We start from the raw sequence: 20,071 nt of genomic DNA, 5'->3' as shown, positions 1-20,071 counted from the left end.
CACCAATATTTGTGCTCGCAATGTCACAGTACATATAGCTGAAGATGTTAATGCTTAGAAAAGTGTAGAGCAGGGCTGATGATGCTTTGTGAGCCTAAGCATCAATACACTATAATTTGCGCGTATAAATTAAAGTTCACTATATAAATTGCAAGTATTTTACATCATGAACTTTCACTTCATTTTAAATTGACCTTTTTAAAGGAAAATTTAGTTGAGGAAACTCACAAACTAAGAGACAGGATACCTGCCCAATTAATGAAATGTGTAGTAATGGTGACACGCTACCCAGCTTTCGAAGCTAAAAGTTGCTTCATCGGGGAGGAGAGATGAATAGGTTGGGAAAGGTTAAAAAGTAGAGCAGACCATTCAGACGGCAAGGTGAGAGGGACCCAGCTGTCGGGAGATGAGGGAGGTGTCAGAGAAAGCACGCCAGAGCTTCAGTCCAGTGATGGCAAGGACAGAGTGACAAGTAAAGAAAGGTTTGGGGCAACGGAGACAAAGAGTGCAGTTACGAATTAGCATAGAAAGAAGAGTCACAATCAATGAAATAGTGGCCACCCATGGTTGCCACAGTGTCAAATACTGTCTAAAAGGTATGTCTGTTAAGTATCTCACAGAGATTGTGACAAAACCGTGCACTGCAAATGGGGAAGGTAGCATTGACCCAGACAGTATGAAACTGTCTCCACACAGTGAATTTCGCCTCAGAGCACCTGTTACGAATGATGGCACAAATGCTCCCTCCCCCCCCCCCCCCCCCGACACACACACACACACACACACACACACACCTGGCACTGCCGTGTGCCGCTTGGGTCATCAGCAAATAAAATTTAATGTTTGGCAGAGCCATCATCACAAATAGTATCTATAGATCAAAGACACTGTATAGACCAAACTTTCGTCTAGTTTAGAGTGCCAACTTCATTTGAAAAGTATTGCATATACCCGTTACCTTTAATTATTTGCTATATATATTCTCTTCCCCCATGCCCCACAAGCAAAGGCAAAGAAACTTAACACAATGCATGCCTGAATGATACAGATAGCTGCTTTGTAGGTACAGCTACAACAGAGGGGTTGCAGCAACCTTTTCAGCAGTTGGAGGCATAACAGTCTAGACGATGGACTAAATCTGGCTTTATAATTTTGTCCACATTACTTTTCCCACGGACACACAGCTCAACTGTACGGCTCAATGAGGAAGGCAGCCTCTAGGGTAAAAAAATTCCAGAGGTGAAACAGTCCACTATTCAAATCTCTGGGGAGGAACTACATAGAAGGATGCATTCATCGTAAAAAACAAAATAGGTTACAGTGTGGAATATTAGATCCCCTAATCAGGTAGGTAGGGTGGAGAAATTTAAAAAGTGAAATAGATAGATAGAGGATTAGTGAACTGAAGAGGCAGGAAGGAAAGGGCTTCCCCTCTCAAACTCTCTTGGAAAAGCTCTCTCTGCCCCCATACTCCTCTACTGCCTGCCTCTTCCCCCTTCACATCAGCTGTTCTGGCAATCAAGATGATCCCCTGCTCCAGCCAAACCAAAGTGCTGTAAAATGTCAACGGGAGAGGGGGAGCGCTGGGGTGAGGAGGAGAACAGATGGGAGAGGGATGGAGAGAGGGAGAGAGAGGGGAGGGGAGGGGAGGGGAGGGGGGCAGGGGGGGGTGGCTATGTACAAGTAAAAACCAAGCTAAAATCAAGGTAAAAAAAATGCAGCAATAATAGTGCCACTAGGAGACAATGAGATATAATTATGAAAAAAATCATATTTCCTATTTTACAAGTAATTGGATAGATAAAAAAATCTACTCACCAAATAGTGGCAGGAGAACACACAAATAAAAGGTATTGCAGTTTGCTAGCTTTTGGAGCCAGTGGCTCTTTCTTCTGGCAGAAGGGGTGAAAGGAAAGCAAGACGGTTGAAAGAAAAGGACTGGTGAGGTTTAGGAAAAGGTGTAGAGGTAAGACAGTAAGTCTCCTCGGACTTGGGGTTCTGGGCGACTTTTCCAATCTCTACCCCTTTTTCTTCAACGCTCTTCCTTCTCCTAAAACCATTCTGCAAGAGGAAGGAGCCACTGGCTCCAGGAGCTAGCAAATTGTTATACCTTTTATTTGTGTGTTCTCTTGCCACTGCTTGGTGAGCAGATTTTTTATCTATCCAATTACTTATATCTTCAAAAATTGATTATTTTCATTGATATTTTATATTTTATGTATGAAAAGGGAACAATACATGTAAAACAGAAACAAGTCAAGAGAAATCTACAGGTTATCAAGTGGTAGTCAAAACTGGGTGAAACATTTATTTATTTAAACTCCTATGCATATTTTTATGAGTACTGAGATATACAGGGTGAGTCACCTAACATTACCGCTGGATATATTTCGTAAACCACATCAAATACTGACGAATCGATTCCACAGACCGAACGTGAGGAGAGGGGCTAGTGTAATTGGTTAATACAAACCATACAAAAATGCACAGAAGTATGTTTTTTAACACAAACCTACGTTTTTTTAAATGGAACCCCGTTAGGTTTGTTAGCACATCTTAACATATAAACAAATACGTAATCAGTGCCGTTTGTTGCATTGTAAAATGTTAATTACATCCGGAGATATTGTAACTTAAAGTTGACGCTTGAGTACCACTCCTCCGCTGTTCGATCGTGTGTATCGGAGAGCGCCGAATTACGTAGGGATCCCAAGGGAACGGTGATGGACCTTAGGTACAGAAGAGACTGGAACAGCACATTACGTCCACATGCTAACACCTTTTTATTGGTCTTTTTCACTGACGCACATGTAAATTACCATGAGGGGTGAGGTACAAGTACACACGTGGTTTCCGTTTTCAATTACGGAGTGGAATAGAGTGTATCGCGACATGTCAGGCCAATAGATGTTCAATGTGGTGGCCATAATTTGCTGCACACAACTGCGATCTCTGGCGTAATGAATGTCGTACACGCCGCAGTACATCTGGTGTAATGTCGCCGCAGGCTGCCACAATATGTTGTTTCATATCCTCTGGGGTTGTAGGCACATCACGGTACATATTCTCCTTTAACGTACCCCACAGAAAGAAGTCCAGAGGTGTAAGATCAGGATCCCTTTGGATCCCTACGTAATTCGGTGCTCTCCGATACACACGATCGAACAGTGGAGGAGTGGTACTCGAGCGTCAACTTTAAGTTACAATATCTCCGGATGTAATTAACATTTTACAATGCAACAAACGGCACTGATTACGTATTTGTTTATATGTTCAGATGTGCTAACAAAACTAACGAGGTTCCATTTAAAAAAATGTAGGTTTGTGTTAAAAAACATACTTCCGTGCATTTTTTTATAGTTTGTATTAACCAATTACACTAGCCCCTCTCCTCACGTTCGGTCTGTGGAATCGATTCGTCAGTATTTGATGTGGTTTACGAAATATATCCAGCGGTAATGTTAGGTGACTCACCCTGTATAAACAAATTTATTAGCAATAATAAAAACAATGACTTCTAATAGAGCTTAATACACAATTCCCAACAACTTTAGATGTAGACAAATGAGAAAAAAATAATACTAACCTCCTTTCTGTGACTGAGCTGGAATTTCAAATTCGACTTCCGGAATTTCTACCGAAGTATAATCCGACTTCACAACTTGCCGATTTAAATCTCTCTGAGTACTGATTTTCAACACAATTTTTACACCAGTTTCTGCAACTTTACCACCCGACTGAATTTCATTGTTCTGGAATCCACATTTTTCACAATCAAAGGACATTAACACGACATCCTTATAAAATGGAATTTTTGTAAGCAATAACCTTGTAATGCCCTGAAAAATTGAAAGAAAAATGTTTCAAATATTAATGGGAAAGATGCTTCTGCAGCAATGCTCGAACGAAAACCTCAAACTCTTAGCAATACTTCACACACGGGATCCATGTGATACATTGCCTCAGCTTTAACTTGTGCTGGACCCACAAAAATCTCACACACTGTTATACACAATCCAGATCACTCTGGCACATTGCTATCATTAACACGTACATCTGACACCTACAGTAAATGATATACGGTCGACGAATCTATGTGCCGTGTTACACTGTTTCTCACTTTATTTTTGTCCTTTGATAAATACTGTGCAATGAGTAGGATTATAGATTATGTTCGGTACGTAACATCATGTAGAGCAATGTAAAATTTTGTGTCTGCTACTTTTTTAGATTTGGTGGAACAAGCTTAATTTTTTCCAGCAAGGTGTGTAGCCTTAGTGTGATCTGTTTATATCCCCTTCAATTGCCCACATAGTTAGTAGCATACCCAGAATTTAGTTGTTTTTATTTGGGAGTATATGACTCAATGGAATATACAGTCAGTATCATTTACAGTCTCAGCAAAGCTGTCAAGTTGTTGGCCCGAGGCATTGTGGCCCAGTGACTGAAATCCAGAAATGAATGGAATGTCCCACAATGTAGGGGGGCAAACAGTCTCCACAGATGTGTCAAGTGTATTCTGAAAACTTGTTTGGTAGAATAAACAGAGATTTTTAGATCAAACAAAAACATTTGATTACAGGTAGTCGATCAGAAAAAAACTGGAACCTGATGGTAAGACATGCTCAAATATCAACATTGGCAGCAGACTGCCTGTGTAAGGCAGTCATCCATCTGCATATATCATATAAAAGAGTGAAGTACTACCGAAAAACACTTTATTAACCTTCTGTCGGGTGCAGTGTTTTTCACAATGAGATGGGGCACGGTGTATCAAATTGATCATATTGCTTATTCACATGAGTATGTATTAAATTTCATTAACAAAACACACAGTAAATTAAAAATATCTTTAAAGAAAGACAAAGAAAACACAAGAGCACAACAGGAATAGAAATGTTATTCATTCAGATTTCTTTTCGTCAGTGTTGGATTGTGGTATAACAAATGATAACACTGCCTATTTTCCACTAACTTCTTTATTACATTTCACTAATTAAACTCAGTATAAATATCAAATATCTTTACAGAACAGCAAAGATGGCATTATAGCACAACAACAATGGTAACATTACTTATTCAGTTGTATCATCATCACTTTTCGACTGTGGACTATGAGGAATTTTACCACAGTCAAACAAAAAGGTTCAATGTCCATCAAGCAGATTGGCTTTTGGCACATTTTGCGACAAATTTTCTAAATCTTTTCTTTACTGTGCAGGTATTACACCTATTCCTCTTGCTTGCAGTTGTTTTTTCTTGTTTTTCTACTTTCGTCTTCTGGTTCATCTTCACACGTTGGCCTATAATGTAGTAGCCTCAGTTAAAGATCCCAGTGAACTCCTGTAGTGTCCAAACTTCTTCGAACCAAGTGAGGTACAACTAATGCACGAGTTCTTTCAGGAATCCTTTTCTTCTGACACAATTCTCATTGATGCCACAATAGATTACTTGTGATTGATTCCACTCATATTGATCACTGAAAAAAATATAACCACGGGCCAATGGCACATGTTTCTTGCAACACTGTACGAAGATGTCAGTTTATCCGTAGTGTTGACTCCACCTTTGGTGCTATTATAAAATGTTACAATTGATGGCTTTAGTTTATCTCCAGTGTCAGCATCTACTGAATTATCGTCACACGAACTTGATGCTAGGATCACACACTTCCCCTTTCTAGGAACATAGGAAATGAGACTACATCCCTTCTTGAAGCCAAAAATTGAACTGTTGGCAGCCCTTCCTTTACTGGTAGCAAACTCCGGAGGAATCTTGCACTTCTTTTTCTTCATAGTTCCAACAAAAGAAAGATTTTTCCTTCGTAACTCTTCTACAAAGCCAATACTATTACACCAGTTGTCTGCAGTCACATTTCGACCTGACTGATAAATAGGTTCACACAGTCGCAGGACAACATCTGAAGATTTACTGCTTAAGTGATATAATCCTTCTGGTTGCAACCCAGCGTATATTTCCAAATTATACAGGTAAAATACTTGAGAATCCACAAGAGCATATATCTTAATCCCATATTTGTTTGGTTTGTTAGGTATATGTTGGTGAAAACTGCACCTTCCACGGAATCCTTCCAGTTTCTCATTTACTGTAACATTTTCTCCGAGGGTATAGGATTTTTGGCAGTTCTGCACAAATATAGAAAATGTTTCCCGAATCGCTGTTATCTTGTCTAATCGTCTCCTTTCATTGCGAGTTGCACAATTGTCAAATCTAAGACACCGTATAGTGAATTTGAAACGTTTTATGTTCATTACATGGCGAAATTTCTCAATGCCACCCCCATTGGTTCCCCACAGCTCCTCTAAGCTTTGTCTCTCACTTTTGTTTACTCCAGCTAAAAATAAGAGACAGATGAAGGCTTTCAATTCAATAATGTCTATTTGTTTTACGTCTCTCTCATGCTGCAATGAAGCTTTGACACTCTCAGTATACTGATTTGTACACAAAACTATGTGCCACACCTATAGGTCCAGGTAACTTCTGAATAACATTGACAGCCCTGAATCGTACTCTCTGTGATGGTGGAACTTTAATCCATTTTGTCTCTTTGTGCCTACCAAAATACTAATGGCCATTTTCCTCAAGTACTTCCTCATCATCTTCACTGTCGTCTTCCTCTGTTTCTGAATCTTCGGCCGGATTTCAACTGTCTTCAACATCTGTGTCCACTTTGTCTTCAAAATCCTCTCGAAATTCATTATTATACTCTTCGAATAGCATCTTTTGGATTTCTGCAACATGATTTGGGTCAAGGAGGTTATATGTCTTACTGTAGCCTGCCATCATGAAGTATATCCCACCTAAACTCATAAAATTCCTATAAAAAAACGGAATCGGGCACAGTGTATCTATCTGATACTTGACATTCAGATGACTGTAAAAGACAACTAAATGCTCCAAAAAGAATATAGGTGCATTTTACAGTCTAAATTAGCTTTCCACTACTTACTAAGTTATGTCAATAATCAAAGAAATTACCTGTTGAAATGTAACGGGAAAGGGTGGGGTGTATCAAACTGAGCAATCGGCAAATACCTCGACAACACAGCAGTTGCGTTGATACTGAAGCACACGACAATGGAAAGCGTTCAGAGAAGGGAAGCTAGTAGTGAAAAGGCACCAGTGCTGCCAATTGCTGACAAATAATTTACAGCAAATATCAATATGTATCAATTTGAACAGCCGCGCCTGACAGAAGGTTAAAATAACTTGATAAATCTCGTGAAATTTTTGAGAACCTCACAACATAATCATCATAGTGTCTACGACACACATTTAAAGTAAGAAAGTACAGAGGTCATAAACCCAAAGAACAGTTTGAACATCACATTTCTTTGCTAGGCACTGTCCAACTGGATGTGGTCCACCGTGGCCTTACTCCGATGTTAAACACGACTTACCCAGCCAGGTACAGGGAGACCTACAACTTAACACGGTATCTGAACTACGACACAGCTCAGCTCTTTTCGCATTAACATTGCCACAGGTGAAAAAATTACAAAGTGATGAATAAAAATCCTAGAAAGAAAGAGATAGAGCTTGAGACCTCTCATTCAGTAACCTGGCACTCTACCAATGAACCACAACATACAGTTATTTATGAACAGTACTTTCAAAATAGATAATAATATTTTAGTTAAAACAGAGCTAATCAATTTTTCTTACATTAAATACATTATTTATTAACTGATTTTCATTCCATCTTGCACAATCTGTGTTCATCATCACGATAATTTCACCGTCTCCTCCTCATAGGGAGAAGTGTGCCATATACTGGCCCAAGGCCGACAACACGTGCTGCCAGCGTGTCGTCTTAATACTGCAGGTTTGCCTACCCTCAGCACACAGACATCTCACAATCCTGTATATGAACACTCTGTTGATACTCCACTTGTAACACGCACCACCAGGGGACATCAGCCACAATTCTGAGCAGCACGTGCGTCATCAGAAAACTGGCAGTACAAGTGCTGTCCACATGTCATGTGGTCGTGTACGTAATTCTGCCTGCTGGATACTTAAGGCAAAGTGCGTTCACCAGCAGGAGTGTGAGGGTGGAGTGTTTAACTGCTGATGCAGTTCCAGGCCAGGTGACAGCTACACCACCAGCCAGGACGTCCCACCCTACGCTGCAGCATCCCCACACTCCTTCAAGTTATTCCACACACGGATGGTGCTCTACAGGGTGCTCAGCTTCCCTCAAAATTGGTACCAGGCTAGTCAACTTTGTTTCAATTATTCTCACGAGATCACAAATGATCTTTCACGTGTTGTTAGAACCAACTTATTTGTAAACTTGTGCCATGAATAAAGTGCTCTTTACTTCAACCTACTACTGCATGTGTTACCGAGAAAAGAATATAACACATCAAGGAACATGTCACTACACAACCAGAACTGTTTTAAATAAATTAAATCTGTATCTATGAAAAGAGATTACCAATTGCACAAAAGGATGAAAGACAATTTACTACAAGGTCATGCTGAAAAGTAATGCCTCCAAATTTTTTATTCTGTGCCCAATACTGGTTGAGGTGTTACACGTCATGCATACCACTCAGTTGCCTTTCCCGTTTAGCTAAGCAATCTGCAATTCTCCGCACTCACAGGGCTCCAAATTGTAGCGTGCAACGTAACTGTGTCAGTGCATTAGAAACTGAAAGCACAAATTAGAAGAGTTTGTTCACACAGAGAGAATCCTCTCCTTCAACACGACGGTGCCAGACCGCACACGAGAGCTGTGACATCTGCGACGATCTGACATCTCAGGTTCACTGTCATCAATCGTGCTCTGTAGAGTCCAAACTTGACTCCATTAGATTTTCATCTGTTTCTAAAACTTAAAAAACATCTTCAAGGGCTTCACTTTCATAATGATGAAGCAGGTTGAGCAGAGATGAGTTTGTGACTCTCAACAAATTCAAACATTCTACAGTAATGGATCAACAAAGTGGTCTCCCGTTGAGAGAAATGCATTTGTCACCAGGATGACTGTGTTGAGAAATAAAGACGTGGACATTAAGAATAAAGGTGTAGGATTTTAATGGTTTGTTTTATTTAAAAAAAAACTTCGAGAATCTTCACATAAAAAAATCAGAGGCATTACTTTTCAGCACACCCTTGAATAAGAGGCCCACACTTACAGCCTGCTTTTCACAGATGAAGACTCCCATATGAAAAGCACCGGAACCTCAACACCAACACGTGTTTCCCCCATTTGCCTTACCTAGTCCTATTCCTCCTCTTCCTCTTCCTCTTCCTCTTCCTCTTCCTCTTCCTCCTCCTCCTCCTCCTCCTCCTCAGCTCAACAAGCCACCTTCCTCACCCTCAGTTCGGGTCATGAAAATATCACCAATGGGAGATGGGTTTGGGATTCTTGGTGCCTAGGAAGGATACTGCTAGGTGGCTCAAAAGTAATTTGCCAGATGACAGTCAAGCGAGTCCTCTTGGCTGTACAAAGGACTTGTTGGTAGGCGACGACTGCAATAGAGACGTAATACGGGTGAGGTTATGTTCAAAGAAATTTCGAGTCTGCAACTAGTCGTCATTTACTAGAGTCCACAACAGTTTGACTGGATACCTTACAGTCACCTTCGAGTAAGCCCTCAACGGCTACAGAATTCACTGTCCCACGATTTATTAGTGAGCTGTGTGTATTTTGCACAAGGGGTAAAATCTTAGTGACAGACTGACTACACTATCTGGCAGGCCTGCCCTCACTCGTGGAATTAAGGAACTCGGCTGCCTCAGGGTAGTCACTCACCGTGGCCATTGGAATACTCTGTCATCCTCATTTGGACCAAATTGTGGAAACAATAGTGTTCCACTCATTATGCCGATCAGGATCTACCTGTGAACAACAAGGATACGAGACTTCTTGAAGAGTTTAGAGCGTCTCTCTCTATAAAGGATCATCGAGCAGTGGTTACACTTCCCAAAATGCAACATAAAGTGCTTTCGAGTAACAGACCTATCACGGAAAAACGATTCAAGCACCTCAGGGAAAGATTTCAACATCAAGAGACATTTAAGCAAATGTATTTCGATCTTATGCTAGACTACATTACGAAGGGGCAAGTAGAGGTCGCTCCCACCCCACTCTCAGGAAAGGAGCTATTTTATCTCCCTCATCGTGCAGTGAGGAAGGAGAAATACGGAACCACTAAGTGGAGAATAGTCTTTGACGCCTCATCTCACTAAAACAATGCACCTTCTCTGAATGAGATATTAGAAGTAGGACCGAACCTATTACCAGAGATTCTGGAAATTTTACTGCGTTTCAGATTATATTCTACGGCTATAGTCGCGGACATCACACAAGCTTTCCTTCCATTAACCTTGAACGAAAAGGACAAAGACTTGACCAGATTTTTCTGGTTCAAAATTAGCCAGGATCAAACAGGAAATCTTCAAACGACGGACGAACTAACAGAATACCGTTTTAACAGACTCCCATTCGGCCTGACCTGCAGCCCATTTTGGCCGGCCGCGGTGGTCTCGCGGTTCTAGGCGTGCAGTCCGGAACCGCGCGACTGCTACGGTCACAGGTTCGAATCCTGCCTCGGGCATGGATGTGTGTGATGTCCTTAGGTTAGTTAGGTTTAAGTAGTTCTAAGTTCTAGGGGACTGATGACCACAGCTGTTAAGTCCCATAGTGCTCAGAGCCATTTGAACCATTTTTTGCAGCCCATTTTTACTTTCTGCAACACTAAGAGAACTTGCCGACAAGTGTATGACAGCATTTCCCACCGTAGCGCCACTTATAAACAAGACTGCATACATGGACGACTTTGTGATCTCAGTAGAAGGTGATAATTTGGTTATAACTATATACTATGAACTTGTAACCCTAATGAAACTGATCAGTCTCTCCTTATCAAAATGGGCTACCAACTGTGAACAACTCCACACTATCTGGAGGGCAGAAGGTCAAGAACTCCACACCCAGACTCAAGTTTTAGGCGTAGACTGGAACACTGCAGGTGACTACTTCTGTATCGATCCTAGCGAAATCATCAGAAGGTCGTCAGAAGAGCCAGCCACCAAACGACTCCTTTTACAATGTACGGCTAAATTCTATGACCCACTCGGACTGTTTTCCCCAGTTTCTCTTGTTGGGAAATTGCTATTCCAGGACACATGGTGCCGAGGAATTGGCTGGGATGAACTTATGCCCTGGGACTTAGGGGCACGATGGCGCACTTGGATATCTAGCTTACCTTCATTGTCACATATACGTGTCCCTAGATGGATAGCTACAGCTCATGGAAGAGACTCACAGCTGCACGTATTCTGTGACGCCTCGGAAAAGGCATATGGAGCAGCTTTGTACATTCGTACTGTCTTAGATGATGACGTCGTAACCCATTTAGTCTGTAGCAAGAACAGACTTGCTCCTATTAAGAAGGTGACATTGCCTCGACTCGAACTTTTAGCGGCAGTAGTTGGGACCAGAATATTGTGTTACTTTTGCCGCGCAACAGACTTTAAAATTGCCCGTGCGATACTGTGGACGGATTCTACAATAACACTAAGTTGGATTCGCTGTGATCCTAACAGATGGAAGACCTTCGTTTGTAATCGTGTAACTGAGGTACAAACACACACGACTCCCACGCAATGGAAACACTGCCCAGGACCAGACAATCCTGCTGACCACCTCTCACGTGGACTCCTCGGCTACCAAATGAATTCTCTGGATATTTGGTGGCATGGGCCGCCTTGGCTTACACACCCTCCTGAATGCTGGCCAAACAACGATACTCCAACGATCGTACGACTTCCTCCCGAAGAAAAGAGGAAGAAAACGCAGAGCCAAGTTTTGTCGATATCTACGCCAACCAGCCTTTTGAACTTACTTAAATTCAGCTCATACTGGAAGCTCATTCGTATCACAGCATGGACTCTCCGTTTCCTACACAACATTCGTCAGAAGAATAAATCTTCAGGAGAACTTACAGCCACCGAATTATCAGCTGCCAAAATGTATTGGATTCGAGTGGGCCAGAGAGATTCCTTCCCCAGCAAATTACATGCACTTCAGAATAACTTACCACTGCCAAGAGAGTCAAAACTCGCACGATACAATCCTTTCCTAGAAGATGGACTGATACGTCTAGGAGGTCGACTGCAGTGCACTAGCCTAAATAGGGAACAAAAACATCCTGTACTCCTTGACGGTTCCCACCACTTCACACAGTTGGTTATTCGAGAGACACACATCCGCCTTCATCACTTTGGTGTTCGTTCTGTACTATCCGAACTGCGAACCGAATTTTGGATCCTTAGAGCTCGTCAGGCCAACAAAAGAATCCTACACTCATGCCTCGCATGCAAGATCTTGAAGAATCCACGAGGGCAACAGATCGAAGCACCGCTGCCACCTGAACAAGTTTCACCTGCCAAACCATTTGCTGTAACCGGAATAGACTTTGCTGGCCCACTATTCATCAAAGTGGGGAAGGAAACGCACAAGTCATATATCACTCTTTTCACATGTGCTACCACACGAGCTGTACACCTCGAACTCTGTACAGACTTGTCAACGGACAAGTTTCTTATGGCACTTCAGCGATTCGCCGGAAGATGCGGACTACCCCACACGATATATACAGATAACGCGAAAAAATTCCACGCCACGAATATGGAACTAGCCCAATTTTGGAAGGCATTAACCACCACAAAATCTTATCAGTTCCTCGCCCACCACGGTATTACTTGGAAATTCATTGTCTCCCGTGCGGCTTGGTGGGGAGGATGGTGGGAAAGAATGGTCGGCACTATAAAGCATTGCCTACGGAAGGTACTGGGACTCGCAAAGCTCACTGAGGAACAACTGAACACCACCTCGATCAGTATTGAAGCCGCGGTGAACTCCAGGCCCATCACACCAGGAGTTGATTGTGATGCACTCACACCATCCCATTTTCTGACGGGAGAAAAACTTACGACTATTTCGACGGGACCAGAGCCTTCAGCGAGCACGAATTTAACAAAGGAATTCCGACTGAGGCAGCAACTCTGTGACAGTTTTTGGAACCGTTGGGTTAAAGAATACCTATTGGAGCTCCGGAACTACCATGAAGTTAAATGCCCATTGGGACGAGTCATCCCCTTTCGCCCTGGCGACATCGTGCTGATCCAAGAGGACCTTCGTCCGCGACATATGTGGAAGAAGGCCAGGATAGAAAAGGTATTACCAGGAAGAGACGGCAGGGTAAGGACAATAATACTCCGGACACCAGAAGGTCACATCATTAGTCGTCCTGTGCAGCTGGCCGTACCTTTGGAGGTCGACCAGGGTGGGGAGGATGTCACAGAGTGATGTACTTCCCGCAAGTGAGAGACTGTTTGTTTACTCTTAGGACAATGTATCTTTGACTTGTTATATTGTATGTTCTGTGACTATGAAATAAAGTGTTGTTAGACTGCTAATCGCGGCTCTACTGTGATTCACGACATTATGAACAGGAAGGTAGGGCAGAGAGTGTGTTACTGTGAACAGTTGAATGATAGGCCTGTTGTTATCAGAATCAATAGTAAACAGGCACTGACACCGATACTTCAGGTATACATGCCAATGTCGCAAGCTGAAGACGAAGATATAGATAAAGTGTACGAGGATACTGAAAGGGTAATACAGTACGTGAAGGGAGATGAAAATCTAATAGTAAGCAGAATATGGGCTTGGGACAATGAAAGAGAGAAGAAAGATTAACTGAGTTCTATAACAAGTTTCAGCTAGTAATAGTGAATACTCTGTTCAAGAATCACAAAATGATGAGGTATACTTGGAAAAGGCTGGGTGATACAGGAAGATTTCAGTTAGATTACATCATGGTCAGGCAGATATTCTGAAATCAGATACTGGATTGTAAGGTGTAGCCAGGTACAGATATAGACTCAGATCACAATGTAGTAGTGATGAAGAGTAGGCTGAAGTGTAAGAGATGAGTCAGGAAGCATCAATACGCAAAGAAGTTGGATACTGAAGTACTAAGGAATGACGAGATATGCCTGAAGTTCTCTAAGGCTCTACATACAGCACTGAGGAATAGCTCAGTAGACAGTACAGTTGAACATAAATGGAAATCTCTAAAAAGGGCAATCACAGAAGTTGGAAAGAAAAAATTAGGTACAAAAAAAGTAACTGTGAAGAAATCACGGGTAACATAAGAAATACTTCAGTTGATCGGTGAAAGATGGAAGTACAAAATGTTAAAGGAAATTCAGGAATACAGACATACAAGTCACTGAGGAATGAAATAAATAGGAAGTGCAGGGAAGCCAAGACGAAATGGCTACATGAAAAATGTGAAGAAATCAAAAAAGAAATGATTTTCAGAAGGACTGACTCATCACATGGGAAAGTCAAAACAACGTTCAGTGAAATAAAAAGCAAGGGTGGCAACACTAAGAGTGCAACAGGAATTCCACTGTTAAATGCAAAGGAGAGTGTGGATAGTTATATTGAAGGCCTCTATGAGGGGAAAGATTTTTCTGAGGTGATAGAAGAGGAAACATGAGTTGATTTAGAAGAGATAGGGGATCTAGTATTAGAGTCAGAATTTAAGAGAGCTTTAGAGGACTTCAGATCAAATACAGCAAAAGAGACAGATAACATTCCATCAGAATTTCTAAAATCATTGGGGGAAGTGTCAACAAAACAACTGTTCACATTGGTGTGTAGATTGTACGAGTCTGGTGACATACCATCTGAGTTTCGGAAAAATATCATCCATACTATTCCAAAGACTGCAAGAGCTAACATGCACAAGAATTACTGCACAATCATTTTAACTGCTCATGCATCCAAGTTGCTGACATGAATAATATACACAAGAAAGGAAAAGAAAATTGAGGATGTGTTGAATGATGATTAGTTTAGCTTTAGGAAAGATAAAGGCATGAGAGAGACAATTCTAACGTTGTGGTTGATAATGGGAGCAAGACTAAAGAAAAATCGAGACATGTTCATAGGATTTGCCAACCTGAAAAAAGTGTTCAACAATGGAAAATGGTGCAAGGTGTTTGAAATTCTGAGAAAAATAGGGGTAAGGGAGGATGATCAAGAACACAGTGGTTGGATTGACAAGGGTGTAAGACAGGGATGTAGTCTTTCACACCTACTGTTCAATCTGTACATCAAAGAAGCAACGATGGAAATAAAATAAAGGTTCAGGAGTGGAATTAAAATTCAAGGTGAAAGTATATCAAAGATATGATTTGCTGATGACATTGCTACCCTGAGTGAAAGAGAAGAAGAACTGCATGATCTGCTGAGGGGAATGAACAGTCTAATGAGTACAGAATACAGGTTGGGAGTAAATCGAAGAAAGACAAAGGTAAAGAGAAGTAGCAGAAATGAGAACAGCGTGAAACTTATCAGGATTGATGGTCACGTAATAGATGAACTTGAGGAATTTTACTATCTAGACAGCAAAATAACCAACGATGGGTGGAGCAAGGAGCACATCAAAAGCAGACTAGCACTGGCAAAAAGGGCATTCCTAGCCAAGAGAAGTAAGCCTATTGGTACCAAACACAGGCCTTTATTTGAGGAAGACATTTCTGAGAATGTACATTTGGAGCACAGCATTGTATGGGGGTGAAACATGGAGTGTGGGAAAAACTGAACAGAAGAGCATCAAAGCATTGAGATGTGGTGCTACAGAAAAATGTTGAAAATTAAGTAGACTGATAAGGCAAGGAATGAGGATGTTCAGCACAGAATCAGAGGAGAAAGGCTTACGTGGAAAACACCGACAAGGAGAAGGGACAGGAAAATAGGACATCTGTTAAGACATCTGGGAACATGGTACTAGAGGGAGCTGTAGAGGGGATAAACTGTAGAGAAAGAAAGAGACTGGAATACATTCAGCAAATAATTGGGGACATAGGTTGCAAGTGCTACTCTGAGATGAAGAGGTTGGCAAAGGAGAGGAATTCGTGACGGGCCACATCAAACAGTCAGACGGCTGATGATTCAAAATAAATAAATAAATGACAACCAACTAGATGTCTACCAGCATGAATGGCCACTGCCAAACTGTGGCCAAGAACGAAGTGGACACAATACCCAGCAGAACATAACATGCTTGCCTTCAATAGCTGCTCTACAACTCAGAACATCTGGATCCTCCCATTCACCACCAGCTTTCCTGAATTATGCATATGGGAGTCATGCTTATAACACATTCTCCATTCTTGAAATCATACTACATTCCTGAAATCATACTACAGTAACCTACGCCCCCATACCTTCACCTAACAGTTTCTTCCTCCTCTGTCCTATCACCTCCTCCCAATTTATGTCTCCACACTCTCAGTGTATGCTGCTCCCTGCCAACACATCCACCAGTCTATATCACCTCTCAGCTTTTGCCGCCCCCCCCCCCCCCCCCCCAAAAAAAAAAAAGCTTCTTGACACTGTGCCTGGTGCCTCTGTCCAGTCACTTTCTAGACCCCGCACAATCTGCCAGACAGTGCTCTTCTTTCCCCCCACCCATACCTGCTCTCCTCCCCCTTCCCCACCCGACTCCAGGTTGCCACTTTCATTCAACGCGATAGCTGAAGTCTGTCCAGAGTGGCTGAAGATAACGGTCATGTGCACATGAGGTTTGCCTTCTTGCGTGCATGTTGTGCTTTTCTTTCTTTCCTGAAGAAAGCTTTGGCCTATAGTGCAGTGTGTTACAGTCTTTTTGTTGTGCATCTTTACGGTGAGTAGCAGTCTGTCCTTTTCGTTATTGTCGACATTGCAGCCCATACTTCCGATTGTTGGAATCAACCTGAGAATACAAGTGTTATATAAGGTGCTCCTGTAAAGTTCAGAAGACAGTCTCAGAAAATAAGCGTTACAAACAAAATACCTTCACTGGCCTTCAAAGTAATGACCATCAGCAACAACACTCTTCTGACACAGGTTGTACAGCTGTTGAAAACTATCAGCAAATGGTTTCTGTGGAAACGCTCAAAGCATAATGGATGTGCATTGTTGGATAATGGCTCTGTATTGTCGGATATTTGCAATGTCTGTGAAGTATAAGCCTTTTGTGGCTAATTCAAGGCAGAGAAACAAATATAAGCTTCCCAGTGACAGTTGTGGAAAATAAGGAGGTGTCAAGGAAGTCACCTCACACCAAGTAATAAAGTTGAGCAAGCAGATCACAGTGAGCAAATGCATATTGGCCACTGTCTACACTGGTATAGCTCTGGCCGAGTCCACCATATACTTTGCAGCACCCATTTCAAAATTCCCTCGAATAATTCTGCATGAAAGTTTGATCCTCGGGTAGATATTTGTGACAGATCGAGCCCTCGACCTCAGAAAAGTCGATCGACATGGTCTTAATATTATATTTTGTCAGCTGGCTGTTTTTCAGAGGCAGGGAAAACGCTGAACTTACTGGTAGCATAAGGTCTCGTCCCCTGGCACTTCAAGCAATTCCACAAGCAGTGTCTGCTGACAGTTTCCAACAGCTTTACAACCTATGTCAGCAGTGTGTTGTAGCTAATGGAGATTACTTTGTAAGTTATGTTTCCTTTATTTTTCAACACCATTAACCGAATTTTTCAGATGCCCCTTTCAGTCACAAACACATATGAATTTATTTCAGAGGGGATCTGTGACAATCTGCCACTTACAGTATCATGTTCATCACTCTAGTCATTTCTGTTATTGTCTTCATTTCAAAGACTAGCATAATCCGTATCACTTCAGGAAGGGTATTCATGGTCTCGGATGTTATTGAATTTAGCATATGATAAAATTCAGGAGAAAGTTGTGACTGTGGCAAGGTACAAACAATGGACCATCTTCAGGTTTGTAACATTCATGGTTTCAGAGACGGCTCTCTGATGTCACTCCACAAGTTAATGGACAATGCCAGGAAATGGCTCCATAATCTTAATGTTACTGTGTAATTAATTGTCTTCAATTTATGTGATTTTTGTTCCATTTAACGTAATAATGTAGTTTCCCTGACATAATTGTAATGTAATAACTGATACAATTTGTTTCCACATTGTAAATTTCAAATGTTTATTGTGATTTATATTAATCTTATCTGTTTTTTTGTAAAATGTATCTGGCAGATTGAACGATAAATAATAGGAGAAAGTAAGAAACATGTATGTTTTCATTTTCTCCAAAAAAAATTCCTGCCCGAGATACAGGCCTAAAAAGATGACACGGAGAACACTATTTTGAAGATGAGAATTTTGGAAAAAATTTTAAAATGCTGTATCTCTGCATCAGTTCTAGATATTCTTACTTGAAAGATAATTCCTTCATTATTACAATGCTACCCTCTGTTTGGAAATATCTGTTGAAATTCTGTTACTGTTGCCTTCTGAATTTTTTTAAATAATTTACAGAAATTTTTTTTTCCAAAAATGTCACTCCAGATAAGTTAGATTTTTTTCCTGGTGGTTTGTACAATGTAGTACTATATTCACTGTAAAGGAGAGCTTCCACTATTAAGTTGGACAGGTTTTATTTTTTAAAAAAATATTTTTTTTAACTTTCAAGGGTAATGTATGTCTTCACTGAAGTTGTTTCTTATTAATTTCTTTGTTACAATGTTTATTTCTATTGTCTTTGTTGCAGTTATTTCTTATCACTTTCTTTGTTGCATGTATTTCTATTCACTTTCATTGTTGCAGATATTTCTAACATTTTGTTGTAGTTTCTTGTCACTTTCTTTGTTGTGGTTGTGAAAATATTTCCAGTGACGACTTTGTGTGTTCTAAATGTATGGCACAATAACAACGATGATAATATCTGAACAAGGTGGAGCCACCCATAGTGCAGATGATGCAGATTTTGCATAAATAGAGGAAGAATTAAATACCCTGAATCAGTCAACTACAGAGATGGTGCTAGTCCTGTTAAGAAACCATGGTCAGTGAAGTTGATTAATAAGCTCTATGCATCAAGAAAGTGCAGAGAAATGACTAAACCAATCGATGAACACACTACAGAAAAACTAACCACACACTTCAAAGTAGAAATTCCATCTTCCGAAGAAAGTGAAGCAAAGCACTCTTGCACCTCATGCAAGGAATTTTTCACAAATATCAATTCAGCTGTTAAATATTGTGCATCCTACATTGAAAAGGTACAAGTTTTAACTAATATTCCAGAGACATTTTCAAAGAAAACAATTTTGAACCACATTCCATCAGTATCAAAGTACATGGTAGACAAACCAAGAAATGTGAGGTCTGCAAAGAGGAGTCTTTGGAAGACCAGATCCCTATTATGGTCATCCTGTAGAAGCAGCACAAATTCAAATAGTGCAGTCATTTTATCTGGAAGATAAATGGGACTGTTCTCACCAGAGTTCCAACAAAAAAGACACTATAACTGTAACAGCTGAAGGTCAAAAAGTTGTGAAAGTGACTCGCAATATTAAAGAAAATTTTGCAGTTTATAAGAGCAACTATACAACTTCACATATTGGAAGATCAAAATTTTATGCAGTACAATCTAAGTGAGTAGTTCCACACCCACCTACAGATGTCTGGTTATGCATGAACTGTGCCAATTTTGAACTTTGTGTCGCAACTTTGAAGAACTTACTGGAGCATGTGACATACAACCCTTGTTTGGGCGTGTGAAGTCATTAGTAGTCTGTGACATAAAGTGAGAGCCTTGTTTGTTTCAAGAATGTGACGACTGCCCTGGGAAGGGAGGACTGTCGTTACAGACACTTGGCCTGGAAGATGTAGCAGATAACTCTGCAGAAATTACATATGCGACATGGGAGGAAAATAAACTAATAAGAAAACTGTTGCCTTTGACAGTTTCCTTGATGTACTTGGTAAATGGTTAGTGAAAGCAGTGACACATCAGCATTTGAAGAAATTGCAATAACAACAATACATTGCAGATGTGAAAGGGTGTGTACAGGGTGAAGAACTATGTTTAATACTTCGCTGTGATTTTGCTGAGAACAGGTCTGTAACTCTCCCACAAGAAGTACAAGAGTATCATTGGAGTAATGACCAGGTTTAAATTTTTACAGGAGTGACATATTTTGAAAACAAC

The 20,071-nt window shown here is 40.9% G+C and overlaps 1 protein-coding gene across 1 annotated transcript in view; it reads right to left on the bottom strand.

Moving 5' to 3' along the window:
* The window catches only part of LOC126164060 (zinc finger protein ZPR1), a 64,159-nt gene that overhangs the window by 27,933 nt on the left and 16,155 nt on the right, over positions 1–20,071 (bottom strand). Inside the window, exon 2 of the mRNA XM_049920207.1 lies at positions 3,587–3,839. Within this exon, the coding sequence (XP_049776164.1) occupies positions 3,587–3,839 (253 nt within the window). The remainder of the gene's footprint in view (positions 1–3,586; positions 3,840–20,071) is intronic.

This window comes from Schistocerca cancellata, chromosome 1, assembly GCF_023864275.1.
Source record: "Schistocerca cancellata isolate TAMUIC-IGC-003103 chromosome 1, iqSchCanc2.1, whole genome shotgun sequence".
In the NCBI taxonomy this organism is placed as follows: domain Eukaryota; kingdom Metazoa; phylum Arthropoda; class Insecta; order Orthoptera; family Acrididae; genus Schistocerca; species Schistocerca cancellata.
The sequence above is the reverse complement of the archived record's forward strand: the minus strand, read 5'-3'. Positions and strand labels throughout refer to the sequence as shown.